General features: G+C 39.0%; 1 protein-coding gene across 1 annotated transcript; it reads left to right on the forward strand.

The window, feature by feature from the left end:
* Positions 1-3149: 3149 nt before the first annotated feature.
* il12rb1 (interleukin 12 receptor subunit beta 1) lies at positions 3150-10798 on the forward strand. Its single transcript, XM_027006932.2, has 15 exons — positions 3150-3257; positions 5148-5274; positions 5473-5642; positions 5770-5903; positions 6004-6040; positions 6625-6747; positions 6888-6961; positions 7113-7320; positions 7483-7629; positions 7737-7835; positions 7936-8085; positions 8827-8970; positions 9144-9228; positions 9415-9490; positions 9878-10798. The coding sequence occupies exons 1-15, from the start codon at positions 3194-3196 to the stop codon at positions 10235-10237; spliced, it is 1998 nt and encodes a 665-aa protein (XP_026862733.2). The 5' UTR covers positions 3150-3193; the 3' UTR covers positions 10238-10798.
* The last annotated feature ends 4559 nt before the right edge of the window (positions 10799-15357 follow it).

Below are 15357 nucleotides of genomic sequence, written 5' to 3' on the forward strand. Positions count from 1 at the left end.
AGCAGAGCTGGTTGACTTTGCAGGCAAGATTCAGCATTTTCAGTCAAATGTTGGTAACTGCCTGCATGCAGGGAATACATCAATGAGGTGATATGGGAGAACTTATAAAGGTTGAACCAAAGTTGTGTTGCCTCATTTTAGATCAGATTCAAGCACCTAATAGTATGTACAGGAAGACCTGCCAGGAGTTTCAGTATTTCAGTATTTAAGCCTCTTAATGAGTACCAGTCAAATTTGTAACATGACCCTGTACTAAAAACAATTATTGGGTGTCTAAGACCCCATCTGACTCTGTGTTTTCCAATGGACTGACCAGGGAGTTCTCCAAAGAGATGATAACATCCTAACATGGGACTGTATCTTCATAGATATATAGCATACCAGTTCTGCTGTGATTTAACTTTAGGTCATGAGCTGGCACCTAGGAAGACATATCTGCATAGCTTGCCAAGCACGGAGCATAGTGGGATGGGAGTCAAGAGCCTGCAGACATGGAATTCACATTAACATTTAAATTCACATTTAACTCATTAGTGCATTAAAACAAGACATTAGTGCATTAAAATCATTGCTGTGATCAGGAGAAGAAAGTGAACCATGAATGCTGATGTGAAGTTTTCACATGCAAGTGTTAAAAGGTAGTTTCCTTTCTTTAACGTCAAACTAAAAAAAAAATCAGTCGAAACACTTTTGTGATGTCATGACCCATTTAAAGTTGACTAAAATGATCATTTTGACTGTTTGCATCTTGGAGGGATTTTTACCTACAAAAGTTACCAGTTTCAGGAAGTGTATTGAGTGTATTGACCTGTTTATATATACTTACGTTGTGAGAGGCATGAGTGCTGAGAAGTAAAGGATTTTTTATTGTCGTAAACAACAGAAAACAGTGTTTAGCAGTGTGAAAGTCGGAGGAAGCTTGCCAAGGTCGCTTGGTTTTGGGGACCATTAATGTGAAGCACCGAACCCTGGCACCTGTGGAGTAGAAATAAGGGCACAGAAATCATGCACATACTCTTCTTTCCATTATGTGGCATATCTGCTCTAGAGTATGTTTATACCGAGTCATAGCATAAAAGTAAAAAAAGGATATTAGAGGAGTGCTTGTTGTTACCAAAATATAATTAATTTTGATAGGTATTAGAACTAGGGTAGTGTACATTTTTAGAATAACATTTTCTGTGCTGTGAATTCCAGAACATAACACACTAGATCATATTTCCACCACAGACATGTGGTTAGAATAATGTTCCTTATCGCACCCACAACCACAGAAGAAGTGAGAGCTAAATAAACACAGACCCTGGCCAATCACTTACAAGAGAACAGGAGGATCATATTGATGTATGAATATTTGTAGTTTATTAATAATAATAATATTGCCCATTCTGACTCTAGAGTACAGTAAAAAAAAATCAAAACCTCAAATCAAAAACAATAAATAACAAAGCAAGCACTCTACTGTATAAACTTTTCACCTCCTATTTTATCACACTTAAATTTTTACATAACTTAAAAATGCCTTCTTCATAATGTACATATACATTTAATTACCTTAATTGCTTTGTTTTGGACAAGTAGTAAGCAAGGTGTGAGGCTCCTGACCCAGTCCACGAGGATCTCCAGGTTATATACAGGGCATCAGCAAAATATAGGTGCCACCATATGAAAAGGGTACACAGGCAGATACAGAGATGAGTTATATTATATTCATTGGCAATATTGCAATAAATGCAATTCAGAAACACACCTATTGGTTTATATCAATGAAGTAAGGATAAATGTGATCCCTGCTATGCTTTTAAATGAAGCATACTGGTCTCCTACTGTTCTGTGTACATCCTCCACTGCGTTTCAGTTTATCTATTTAATGTTAGCTTGGTACAGGTTTTTTTTGCTGTTGTTGCATATACTATGGTTCTGCAGCACACACAGAACAGGTGACTTCAAAAATAGGTGCAGCCTTTACATGTGACTGATTTCAAAGAAATGGAAAGTACTTTATAACAGAAAGTGAAGGTGAAACACAACTGTAGAAGAGACTGGGCCAGGTACAACATCAAATGTCATCAAACATGCAGCAGGCAAAGGCGTGTGATGTGTTGCTGTATGTGCTGAATTGCAGAGATGTGTGTTTAGGTTAGGATGTGCATTATAGACCAGCACATCTCCCCACCTTTCTAAAACAATCATGTACTTTGTTTCATTGTTCCTGTATCTTCAATGGAAAAGATTGGTTTTCTTTGGCTACTTTTTAATGTTAGTGGGATGTGGGATTCAGTACCATGGATCAAGTGAATTAACATCACTCAATGTTTAAGCCTTATCAGTGAAATCTGAAACTTCCTTTATTTTATAGGCTTATAGGACTTTTCTCTTTAAACACAGTTTTTAAACACAAAAAGGCCTATAAACCTATAAAAAGTTGCTTTTAACTCCTTATAGCTGAGCCAAAAGGGGAAAAGAACCAGAATAAGTCCTTATGAGATCTTCCTGAACTGAAAATGAACATTCAAAACTTGGGGTAGCATTTTAAGCATTACAGTAAATATCATTAAGGAACAGGTTATGTGATGTTTATCTGGCTTTGATGTGACTTTTGTTGTGTTTTGATGTTGGTTTTATTTTTTAAGGGACCATGACATCCACAACTATCATGGGGATTATAATCCAACTAAAAAGTGTTTTTTAAATTTAGTCATGAGTTTACACTAATATTAGGGACAGAGAATTTTACTGTAATGGTAGGAGGCTCTTCAAAATGAGAGAGGATTTGGTCTTGAATGAGGATATGAAAACAGGTTTCAGGTGTCAAATCCTAATTACTTTAAACCTTTCTAATACACTTAAAAAAAGGGGGTTGACTTAAATGAGCCTTTAAAATTCATTGCAATAGGCAGATAATTGCAACCTTCAGCATCTCAACAGTGCAGCTGCCCTAGCTGTATTTCTGAAAATAACCTGTGAGTTGCTAAACATGTACAACTGTGTCACCTAAAGGTATGTCACAGCTCTTGAACTACTGTGAAAGTCCCCTCCTCAGCGTGTTGTGTGGTTTGTGGTCATGTGCTTAGCTGTTTGTACTTTAGAGAAAGCAAAAACAGACATGAATTGCCCATTTAGTTTCAGTCAGAGAGAGAGAACGAACAGCTAGCTCTGATGCTTCAGTTGCCAGCTACTGGAAAGCCTTTGGATGCTGGAGGCCATGGGAGCTATTGGACTTCTGGTGCTCATTTTGGCTGGGTCCATTGCTGAAGGTATGTCTGTCTCTAGTGCTTTCTCAAAGCTGCCACTGGTCCATAAGAATGACACTCTGTGACATTCTGACACTGCAGAAGGCAGATGTTGCTGATATGCTCGCTAATCAGTTCTGAAATATATGCCTCACAGAGTTTATGTGTAAAGGATCCTAGTTATAAAGTTGTGCCACAGAGTTTTCAACTTTGGAGAAATATAGAGAATTGCATGTTCAACCAAAGTCTGCGTGACTTTGTGCTGTACGTTTTATGCATTGTACTGAATGTTTTATCCTAGCTTGATCTAGCTATTCATATAAATCCAAATCAAAAACATCAAACATTCTGCTGACCATGAGTACAAGCCTGCAGAGGATTTATTTCCATTTTGTTTTAAAATAATGCTACCAAACATTTCATTTTCAAATTCCCTACATTTACATTTACAGAGTTCAGCACACGCTCTCATCCAGAGCAGCTTACAGAAGTGTTTATGTAGTCTCCACAGAAGTTATCCTCATGGTGCTCTAACAAAGTCAGTCCAGTATTCAGTCAAATGCTTAAGGGTCATTCAAATCCATTTTCAAGAGTTCATGAGACTATGCTTGAAGACAGCAGGGAATGTTATAAACTCACGTGTTATGAATCTCATTCCACCAGCTGGGGGCTAGTGCAGAAAAGAGCTGAGGTGTGTCTCCATTCTTTTGAAGGGCAGTGGTTCAAGATGAGCTGTACATGAGGCATGAAGGGTGGGAGGTACAGTGTAGTGTAAGACCCGTGCTTTCAGACAGATGGAGGGCTGGTCCATTTTTGGCTGTGAAGGCAAGCCTTAGCGTTTTAAATTTAATATAGGCATCCACAGAAAGCCAGTGAAAGAATGGAGAGCATTGGACTGATATGTGGGTAAATCAAATACGACTCATGTAGCTGCATTCTGTATCAGCTGCAAGGGCCTATAGCGAAATGTACAGGGAAACCTGCCAAGAATGAGTTGCAGTAGTCAAGCCTTGAGATGACAAGGGACTACACAAGGAACTGGGTGGCTTCTCTGCAAGGAAATGGCCATATCCTCCTGATGTTGTACAGGAGAACAGGTGAGGATGGCGTGAGTGTCATCAGTGTAACAGTGGTAGGACCCTACACCAGGATATTCAGTTGGATGCGATGACAGCCTAGACTTGTAGCGCCACCTCTTTTACTAATATCCACACCTCTTTAATAAAGTTAGGATCCTAATTTTGAATTATCCTGCATATTTGTTATTTCTTTGTTTAATTTGTAGTGAAACAAGATGCTTCGCTGCAGGGCTGGCCCAGCAGATATGTAGACACTACCAAATATCTAAAGGCTGTATTCACAGTTAAGCCTGTGTAATGAACATATAATAGACTATGGAAATTGCATTCACCAGACCTCGGACTAAGGCTACCTTCTGACTTAAATTTCTTACTGAATTCCACCAGAGTCATTCTACCAGATGACTTTCAGACCCACACCCTCCATACAAGTCTTTCTCCAAAGGCATGCAGTCTTCACTGCTTTGTGCTGTGTGTACATACAAATTAATAGACAGGCAAGAAAGAACTAATATCCTGTACAGATTTTTACTGATTGTTTAATACATTTGAACTGCTTTGAAATGTTTAGTTGTTAATTACAGAGACAAAACCAATCACCAATCCCAAAAAAAAAAAAAAAAAAAAAAAAAATCCTTGCAAAAAAGATTGGATCTTGGCATCTAGCTGATGGATCTACCTGACATCTTATAATGGATGGCTGTCCATCACCTAAAACTGAACTCCAGCAAGACAGAGCTGTTACACATCCATGCTGATGCATGCATTACTTTAATTATAGCTATTAGCATGTAAAGAGAGTATAGAATGATCTTTTCTGAACCTACCATTATAGACACAGCATGCAGTGTGTCCTCGAGTCCACTGTGTTACAAGAACAATACTCAACCTCAGGAGGACTTCTTTTGTGAATGGAAGGACCAAGACACTTCTCAAAATGTTAATTATACTATTTTCATTAAGTAAGTAAACAATTTTATAAGTTATCACTCTCTATGACTATACTGACACCAGCACACAGAAACATACTACTGTCCTTTCTGATGGATATTTGAGGACTCAGGCCAGTCCCTTAGCATACAAGGGAATTGTGCCCTTTAAGTTGCATAAAGTTAGCTTTCTCTCCTTCACACTGTTGTGTTCTTGATGTTCTTCATTAGTTCAGCCAGTTCCTCATACAATAGCCGATTTGAAGTTCGAGGTTCATTGTACAGAGACCTGCCTGTAGAAAGTCTAATTACTACACGTCCATTGGAGATATGGGTACAGAGGCAAGAAGGCACCAAGATTTGCACCTCGCCCAAATTTTCTGTGACCCTTATTAACTCAGGTAGGACTTGAACTAAATTGAACTAAACCATTACATACTTACAAAAGCAAGAGGCATTGCAGAATATTCTGAAGTTGAAAGTATGGAAGGTTGTTATTTCACTTGCATTTTTTCACTTTATTAACAGTCAAATACAGTGCTGTTCAAATAAAGAACATGACAAGGTCAGCTGGAACTCTTACACTAAGATGGCTCAGAGCAGACAATAAAGGTGCTGATCATGAGATCAGATGGAAGAAGATTAATGCTTCATGGCAAAATGTAAGTCCAATCCCTTTAAATGAAACATTTAGACCTTGTCTATTGTGGTCTTCTAAGGAGATAAAACATTTGCTAATGGATTGTATTATAAAAACTGCAGGAAACATTTGTGACTGAGGACAGCATAAAGAATGAAGGTTTGGTTCTTCACTTGTTATTTTGATCAATGTTTAAAAATAGCCAAGCACGTTTTTAATATCTGTACAGAACTGTTCAGTGTCCTCTAATTCACCATTAGGCAAAATACAGATTCTAATACATAGCTCTGTGAGCTCACCACTAAGAATGTTATGGAGCACCTAATAACATTTTTGGTTACATTTTATTTTGATAGTCCCTGTAGATTATTTACAGATGCAAAATAGCTAACAAACTGTAGGTTGTAACTCAGGAGATTTTCAACAGGCTTAAGGTTAGGGTTAGGTTAGAATTAGGTTTAGGTTTTGGGTTGAAGTTAAGATTAGGGCTGGAGTTAGATTTAGGGGTTAGATTTAAGGTAATATAATCTATTGTATTTCATTTAGATTTCAGTTGCATTTTCAGGAGAATGCTAGTCACACTATACACAAATACAACTACAGAGAATCTACAGGGGACCACATTTTTATGCGTTAGAAACAGAAAATTAATCTAGGTGTTCAACAAGATGAATACTTACAGTTAAGGAATTAATTATCTTCATATGTTTAATTGTTAATTTAATGTGTTTCTCTTGCTACAGTTACACTGGATTCCTACACACTACGCCTAGACCATTATTCAGTGTACCAGGTGCAAGTCAAGCGCCGGGCCAAGCAAAGCATCCTGTGGAGTGACTGGAGCCATATTGTTGACATTCCCCTTGGTGAGTGTGCGGCCAGCTTGTTACAGCCAGATTATTTGACCTCAGTCTGGTTGCCAACCCACAAAAACTGAGTCAAGAGGGTGCAATTGGCACTTACTGCTAGTGTCTGATGCATAGTAAGTCAACATGTCATTTTACAGAAGTTCAGCAGCCTATTGTCAACTGGACAGAAAAAAAGCTTGAAGGGAAAAGAGCCATTATACTCAGCTGGAATGTAAGTTTTTCACCAAGTACAAAACAAGCATGTGAAGTTAAACCTAGATATTCAGGAAATTTTAGAAGCTGCACTGAATTGGATAGAAGCAACATTTAAAAAAAAAGTTGAATGGAGAAATGTATGAATATTTTGCTTGTTTTTTTCTCAGGTGCCGCCTGCAGAAACTGCTCTGGGGGGTGTCATTTACAAACTGACTCTGGCGCTACCTTGTGAAAGGAAAACCAAAACCACTAAGAACACCTTTTATAAGATGTTAATAACTTACTCTGAAGCCAGAGTTTCTATTGTTGCAATAAACAATGTAGGGAACTCACCTTCTCAACAGATCATCATTCCCCCTGTTGAACATTTAAAATGTAAGTTCACTTTTTGAAATGTGTGAGTATATTTTTACGTGTGTGTGTGTGTGCATGTGTCAGTATAGGTTTAAAAGACAGAAGGTCTGAAAGGAAGGAAAAAACCAAGCTCTTGTATAAAAATATTTCATCTCTCTCTGTACACATGTATGTCTCTCAAAGACTGTCACACCAATGTGGTATCACAAGGAAGACGTGCTTATACTAATCGAACACACTGCTTGGAGTGGTATAAGCTTATAGATGGAGAGACACGGCCAGTAAATGTACACACCTCGAGTTCTGATACAATTGAAGACATTAAAAAACGTAAGGAAAATGTTACACCAACGAAACACACAAAAATGCATATCATATATGCATACACATTGTATTTGTGTGTTATCTGACCATTTATCTTATAATTCTGAATCTAGATATGAAGGAATTTGTGCGCTATTACTACTTTCTTGACACTGGACGTAACCAGCGACGACGCACAACTTTCATGTGCCCCATTTATTCTGCAGAAGGAGGTAGGTTTCATACAGAACTCTGACAATTGCACCTGTAGTGACAGCGAAAAGAAAAAAGTCATCATAATTACAAGGATGTTTTTGTTTTCGTGTTTGTCAGCACCAATTGCACGTCCACAGAATATCACAATTTTAAATGAGACACATAATTCAGTGGTGCTGAGGTGGAGATCCATTCCTGTTCAGGACCAGCAAGGTTTCATGCAGCACTATGTAATATGGATCTCAAAGGAAGGCCACAGAGAAGCAGGTGAGAGTTTCAGGGTGTGGACATTACAGTTTGATCAGTAGCAGCAGTATATAGTACTGTGCAAAAGTTTTAGTCTTAGGCCACCATTAGATTTGTTGTTTTAACAATGGTGTAATGAGCATATATATTTATTTCTCTTTTTAAATATATAAACAGAAAATACAGGAAATATGTACACAACATTATGCACAAAAAAAGCACAATTTTCAGAACAAAATGGCTTCTACAGGCAAAAATCAGTACTGTGACCTCTCATGATACTAAGCACATCTTGAACTCATATGGGGAGACTGTTTTAAAGTTTTCTGAAGAAATCTTCTGGTACCATTCCATTCAAGAGAGCCAAGTTCTTCATATTGCTCAAGTGTAAGGGCAGGTCACATTAAATACTTGCTTCTGTAGCTCATAGAAGCTGTTTATTCTGATTTATTCCTGCTTTTTAAATGCTGCATACAAATTTCCTGCATTTTCTGGTTGTAGAAATTATAGATAAATAATTATATAAGGGACATTATATAATTGCTCAAACAACAAATCTAATGGTGACCTAAGACTTTTACACATTACTGTAGATCAGTTGTGTTTAACCTGATGTTTGCTTGCTAACTCTATTATAGGGAGGAACTTCAGTTTGAAAATTGCAATTTGAAAAATTGGAAAAACAATAGTTATTGCATGTTTTTTTTTTTCAGAATTTTGAATACTTTCGCTCTTTAATGTAACTTCTTTTGCTTCTCTCAGCTTACCATGAAGTGCCAGCAAATCAAACTAGTTTCCTTCTTAGGAACCTTGATGCAGGGTCCTCTTACACAGTCCACATCGCTGGACAAACAAAAATAGGGGCAGGCCCTAATTCTACTGCAAATTTCTTCACGATCCACTATGGTACATGTCTTATTATTTTTGCCATTAATGTATGAAATATGGATGGTAATCGACACTTACTGTAACATAAGACTTTGATCGTATTACTTCTGTGAAATAGCTTCAGCTTTGTGCAGCTCTGTGCAGCTTCTGTAAAAGGCAAAACAAATCATCAGGATCCACTCTCTAATCAGGGTTGTCAAGGAGGAACACGATCATCTTAACTGTTTGTGCAGTTTTGCTTCTGATTTCAGTTGCATTCTCTGTTGTAATAAAAAGGTGAGCAAGACACCAGCTTCTTAGTAGTTACCTCCTTCACAAATCTTTGTTATAGTATGGTGACATTTTTATTCTATAAAATATACATATAACATATATTTTTCATTTCAGGATGCCAGGCTGTTGGGGTAATTCCCAGGCTAGCTTTTCGGTGCAATGTGTTTAAGTGTTTGATCTATTTTGCAGGCTAAGGAGTAAGCTGTTACCAGTTATCCCAAGCCCTGTGATTAGTGTCACACCTTCCTATCATCTAAATAATCAGGTTAGAAGCGCTGATTTGTAATTATGTTGTTTTTTTAGTGTATGTATGATTGGGTGTTTTAAACCTTTAGTTTCATGCTCTATATACCAATGAGTGAAAATCATCACAAGTATTTCCATATGTGGTCATTAAATAAATGTATAAATGAATAAAATGAAGCAAGCATATATCATTACAATGTGGCAGGACATTTATGCAAACATGAAATTCAACAGGTGGTCTGTGCGTATGTGCATGTATGCAAGCATGTGCATGTTTGTGTGTATGCGTGTGTGCGTGCATGTGTGCGTGTGTGTGTGTGTGTGTGTGTGTGTGTGTGTGTGTGTGTGTGTGTGTGTAGGGCAGTATAATTAGGTAGAAGATGCTCACAGTTGGTCGTTCTTGCAGGACATGAGTGTGGCGAGTGAGGAGGTGCACAATGTGATTCTGTTGTACCAGAAACACAGTCACAGACCCAACCATGAGCAAAGCACCTTGCTGCGAGACTGTGACCTCAGAGTCTGTGAAGAGGAGGAGGATGAAGAGACTGAAGCACATTTTACTGATTTACACTCTGCTGACCAATCCAGTTCCTTTCCAAACATTATTTGTAAAGGGAAGACACTGAGGCTCACGGTCCCCCAGTTGGCAGCAGAAAAAAACCAGAGGGAGGTGAATGAAGAGGTCAGCGTTCTCTTATACAGAGATGGCCTTTCCTTGGAAAACAAAGGCTTGGAGAATGAGGTGACATCACTGCAGGTATCTTGAGTGTTTATTGGAAATTTTACCAATTACAGTTATAAACAAATAAACAGTCATGTGAGCATGCATGAATGGTTCCAGGATGTGGAGAAATCAGAAGTGCTGTGTTCACAAAAGATTAGAGCTTCTCTTAGGTGCTAATTTGCATTGGCCATGTCAGTGCGTGTTGTCAATTGTACACCTAAAGCAAACTGTAAGCAAAAATGGTCAAATGTCACCATGTTGTTTTTTTTGTGTTACTTAACGCACGGAAATGACCAAGTTCTGAGAAGCAGCTTCAAAATTCTCAGGAAACCGGTGGAGGTTGCAGTGCATACTCACCATATGACCTCATTGTGGTCTCATTTACATGGGTAGTGCTTTTCTGTTGATGAGTAAAACTGCTTAGCTTCAAGGATGTTACCTTTACTGGAGTTTTTGTTTTTTACATAACAGAAAGAAGAGAAAAAAAACCTGAATTTCCATATCAATCCTGGAATATACTGATAATTACAGTAACAATGAGGTTTCTGTGGCATGGGGGTTACTCCATGCAGAGGTGCTCCTGAATGTTACTATGCTGATGTGTATTTATTGCACGGTACCTATCTCACCACAGATCAGAGATAGTTTTATTCATAGTACATGAATATAAACTTCAATAGAAATGAATAAAGTATATCAGATTTGGGATGTGGGGTAGTTTCACATTGAAACTACCCCACATGGAGATATAATGGAGATATAAAGCCACATTTGTACATTTGTGAGGTATTTATAACTAAACGTGTTAGATTTTTTTTTTTTCTTCAATGAGTAGATTAAACAATTCTACATGACTGAGTAAAAGGAATAGGTCACAATATGATGATTATGAAATACAAAAGGGAGATGATCAAATGAGTGGGTTTGTGAGAGGTGATATATAAAAAACTTATCTTTACATTTTTCTCAGGTGCTTAACCACATTGGTCAAAACAGTAACCACATTCTCTAACCAGCCAGCGCAGCCTGTGCAGCAGTAACACATCTTACAAAACTCCTTGTCCTCTCTGCAAAACTCTCTACTTCTATGAAAACAAGTAATTCATGCTGCAGAACTGTATAACTCACTCTGACAGTAACACACAGCAACACGTTAACTACAAAGTCTCAGGTTAACTATAACATGCAAATCATAACCTGTGGTCAGTTCTAAAGTGCTACGGATGTTTCATATTACTGTGCAGTGCTAAAGAACACCTACTGAAATCCACCACGACTCATTAAAATCATACATTAAAATCATTTTCACTGTAAGTACAGTAATTTTATTGGACTTCATACTCTATAGTATTGTAATACAGATGCAAACAAAAAAATATCAAACAACCAAAAATACCACAATTGGATACAGCAAAATGTCACGGAATGCTCCCCCCCCCCAAGAGTTACGTGGTACGGCCTGCCACGTGCAGGGGGGTTCGCCCATGTTTGTAGTCCCCCCCCATGAAGGCATGCACCTGTACGGGGTTATGTGTTAATGTGTGTTTGTCTATTTAAACCCCCGTCAGTGCGTGCCTCACTGTTGGTCATTGTTTGTCTGCTGATGTATGTAAAATGCCTAAGTGGTTATTTGTTAGATGTGATTGTAGCCTGTGTTTAGTTAAATGTATAACTCATGTCTGTCATTAATGTTGTGTGTGAGTGCCACTGTTCTACATGTCTTATGTTAATAAATGTTTCACATTGAGGGAGTCTGTGTGTCCTGCTCCATGCCCACCGGCACTCAGGCCAGCGACAACGTTACACAAAATACAAGACAAAGGTTTGTCATTTGTTTTACTCTGCTTAGTATACCCTAATATTGGGCCACAGGGGTTCATCAACATTGCAAAGAATATTTTCCTTGGCAATGCAGAATGGGAAACATCTCTGGGCATACCAGGTCCAGATGTAGCTGCCTGATGCTGCAATTGCCTTACATGTCTCAGTCATGTACACTTCTCAACCCCCCTGCTATTTGGCCACAGAGAACATCATCTGTGATGTAGATGAACTGATGCTGTGGGTCTTTTTTGGTCTTTTTCTAGGTACAGTACTATAACAGTAATGTATTTGTTTGTTTTTGGTGTATTTACATAAAGATGCATCCCTGTTCCACTATTGCATTTTGATCTGTTTTTATGTAATACAGCAGCTCATCAGTTTGATTTGTAACTCATAACATTTATTGGGGAGATTTGTGAAAAGCTACATGAATGAAAAATAATTGGCTTATTCATTGGCTGTTTCTGAGGTCTTTGATAACGTGTGCTTAGTGTTTTACAGCATACAGTATAACTTTGTGGTTTGTGTGAATACATACCTACCAGTGACCAGTATTAGACTGTTAAATGATTTACAGGGCCCAATTTGAGCAGGTGTTTTGGGATTGGTAATTAGCAGCTGCAGCCATTTTGTTGTGGTTTTATTGTTCAGACAGTTTTGTGTGAGTTTTGTGTTCCCAAATGACCACTGTGTCTCCTGCTTTGCAAAATGTCCATTAGGAATGGAGACTGATGTGCAAGCACTGAGAAAGAGTTTAGGTGTTTTAGGCTCGTAGGTGTTTGGAATTAACAACAATGTGTGCTGTGTGTGCTGTGACTCTGTGGACATGGCAGGGGTGCTGCATGCTGTGACTCGGTGGACATGGCAGGGGTGCTGCATGCTGTGACTCGGTGGGCATGGCTAGGGTGATGCATGCTGTGACTCGGTGGGCATGGCTAGGGTGATGCATGCTGTGACTCGGTGGACATGGCAGGGGTGCTGCATGCTGTGACTCGGTGGGCATGGCTAGGGTGATGCATGCTGTGACTCGGTGGGCATGGCTAGGGTGATGCATGCTGTGACTCGGTGGGCATGGCTAGGGTGATGCATGCTGTGACTCGGTGGACATGGCAGGGGTGCTGCATGCTGTGACTCGGTGGGCATGGCTAGGGTAATGCATGCTGTGACTCGGTGGGCATGGCTAGGGTGATGCATGCTGTGACTCGGTGGACATGGCAGGGGTGCTGCATGCTGTGACTCGGTGGACATGGCAGGGGTGCTACATGCTGTGACTCAGTGGGCATGGCTAGGGTGCTGCATGCTGTGACTCGGTGGGCATGGCTAGGGTGATGCATGCTGTGACTCGGTGGGCATGGCTAGGGTGATGCATGCTGTGACTTGGTGGGCATGGCAGGGGTGCTGCATGCTGTGACTCGGTGGGCATGGCAGGGGTGATGCATGCTGTGACTTGGTGGGCATGGCAGGGGTGCTGCATTCTGTGACTCGGTGGGCATGGCAGGGGTGCTGCATGCTGTGACTCGGTGGGCATGGCAGGGGTGATGCATGCTGTGACTTGGTGGGCATGGCAGGGGTGCTGCATGCTGTGACTCGGTGGGCATGGCAGGGGTGCTGCATGCTGTGACTCGGTGGGCATGGCAGGGGTGATGCATGCTGTGACTCGGTGGGCATGGCAGGGGTGATGTCTGTTGGGTGTAACACTTCAGCTGTAAAGGGTTTCATTTCCTTATTTCATTTCATTTGCCATTTTTTGTCCTGGTTAGTTTTATTTCTTCTTCATTGTTTTTCATTTAGTTGCCTAGATGCTTATCTTTTTATGCATAATACATTTCTGTATTGCTTATAATGCCCTTGTTTAGAATGTTTTTAGTGCCCTTTGGTCTTTGGGTCTTTTTATGTTGTAGTCTTGGTAAATGAGCTGTGTGTAAGATGTCTGCACATCCAGAATATCCTATCACTAATTTGCGTGTTCTTTTTTAAATTAAGCCTCCAGTCCTAGATGTAAGAATATTTTTAACATTATTCAGCATCTAATTTGTTTTCTGTACATTCACTTCACAGCACTGACAAAAGAATCATTTGACATATTCTTCTGTCTTATCAATCTAGTGTATCTATGGTTGCAAAGTACTGTGTGAAGCATTTGGTGAAATCTTTTTGGTGTAAATACAAAAATATCAGCATATGACCGTAATAGTAGCAAACTTAAAAGAAATCCACTGTCTTTTGTTGTTATGGACAGGATTCCTCAATGAGTTTTACTGCATACTGAATTACTGTAAATAGATTTATTCTGATTGGTTACTAGCACTCAGCCTAAAGGAAGATTGCAGCAAACTCCACCTTGTTTTTCTAGTTCTTTGAATTGCTTTTAGAAATTCACTGAAACCATACCACAAAGCTGATTCCACATTGCTGACTCTGCTTGTCTAGGGCCTTGTTTTCCAACTCAGTTATCAGGGGTACCCAAATAAATCACACTTTTGACCACAGTTCCCACACCTAAACCAGTAATGAGAAACCACTGTTATGTTGGTTTGGGAGCTTGACTAAATGTAAAAACATGGCCTCTCCAGTGGTCCTTGAGTAGTGTGCGTGAGTACTGCCCACTGGATACACCCTGCAGGAATCTATTGCTAGTGTAACAGTGCCAAACTTAAATAGAAACACCAGTTTTTCTCAATTGGATACACACTGTAACTGAAATAATACATCAAGAAATTGATTCCTTATTCTAAAATCAAATAATCATATAAAATTTCTTCACAACTATAAACATATTCTTACTGATTCAGCATAATTTGCAGTTCTGACTAACACACTGATTCAGGTAAAAGGCAAACTTAGCAAAGACAAAACCAAAATGGAGAAAGAAAGACTACAGAGAGGAAGAGGAAGATGAAGAGGCTGGAGAAGGCAGAAATATTTCCATAAACCACGGAATGAGCATCAGGGAAGCTGAGCAGATTTGTGGCCTCATTCTCGACAAGACATTGCCTGACCTTAGGGGTTTTTTTTTGTTGTTGTTTTTTTTACTGTAAAGGTAATTTTTGTTAGTTTTGCATATTTACGTAAATATATGTAAACTTGCAGTGCTACAGCAATGTTGCATTTCCTTATTTTTTCATAAGTTTATTTTGTGATTGATCATATTTTATTTGTAGATTTGTGAACAGTTTTATGAATGAAAATACTGTAAATGTTTTTGGACTTTGTATTTTGACAGTGTTGTTACAGGCGAAGAACGTGCAGATAAAGTTGGAAGAAAGAAGAAGAAGCGATTCTCAAACTGAAGCGTTTAATGAAAGCGACAAACAAAATCAAATGTAAATGTACCCCAA

This window comes from Electrophorus electricus, chromosome 26 (genome assembly GCF_013358815.1).
Source record: "Electrophorus electricus isolate fEleEle1 chromosome 26, fEleEle1.pri, whole genome shotgun sequence".
Taxonomy (NCBI): domain Eukaryota; kingdom Metazoa; phylum Chordata; class Actinopteri; order Gymnotiformes; family Gymnotidae; genus Electrophorus; species Electrophorus electricus.

Excerpts from the sequence above, each read along its gene's own strand:
- il12rb1 (XM_027006932.2), top strand. The coding sequence starts at position 3,194 with ATGCTGGAGGCCATGGGAGCTATTGGACTTCTGGTGCTCATTTTGGCT. Across the intron at positions 3,258-5,147 it reads GGCTGGGTCCATTGCTGAAG|ACACAGCATGCAGTGTGTCC; the intron begins GTATGTCTGTCT and ends CTACCATTATAG. Across the intron at positions 7,836-7,935 it reads CATTTATTCTGCAGAAGGAG|CACCAATTGCACGTCCACAG; the intron begins GTAGGTTTCATA and ends CGTGTTTGTCAG.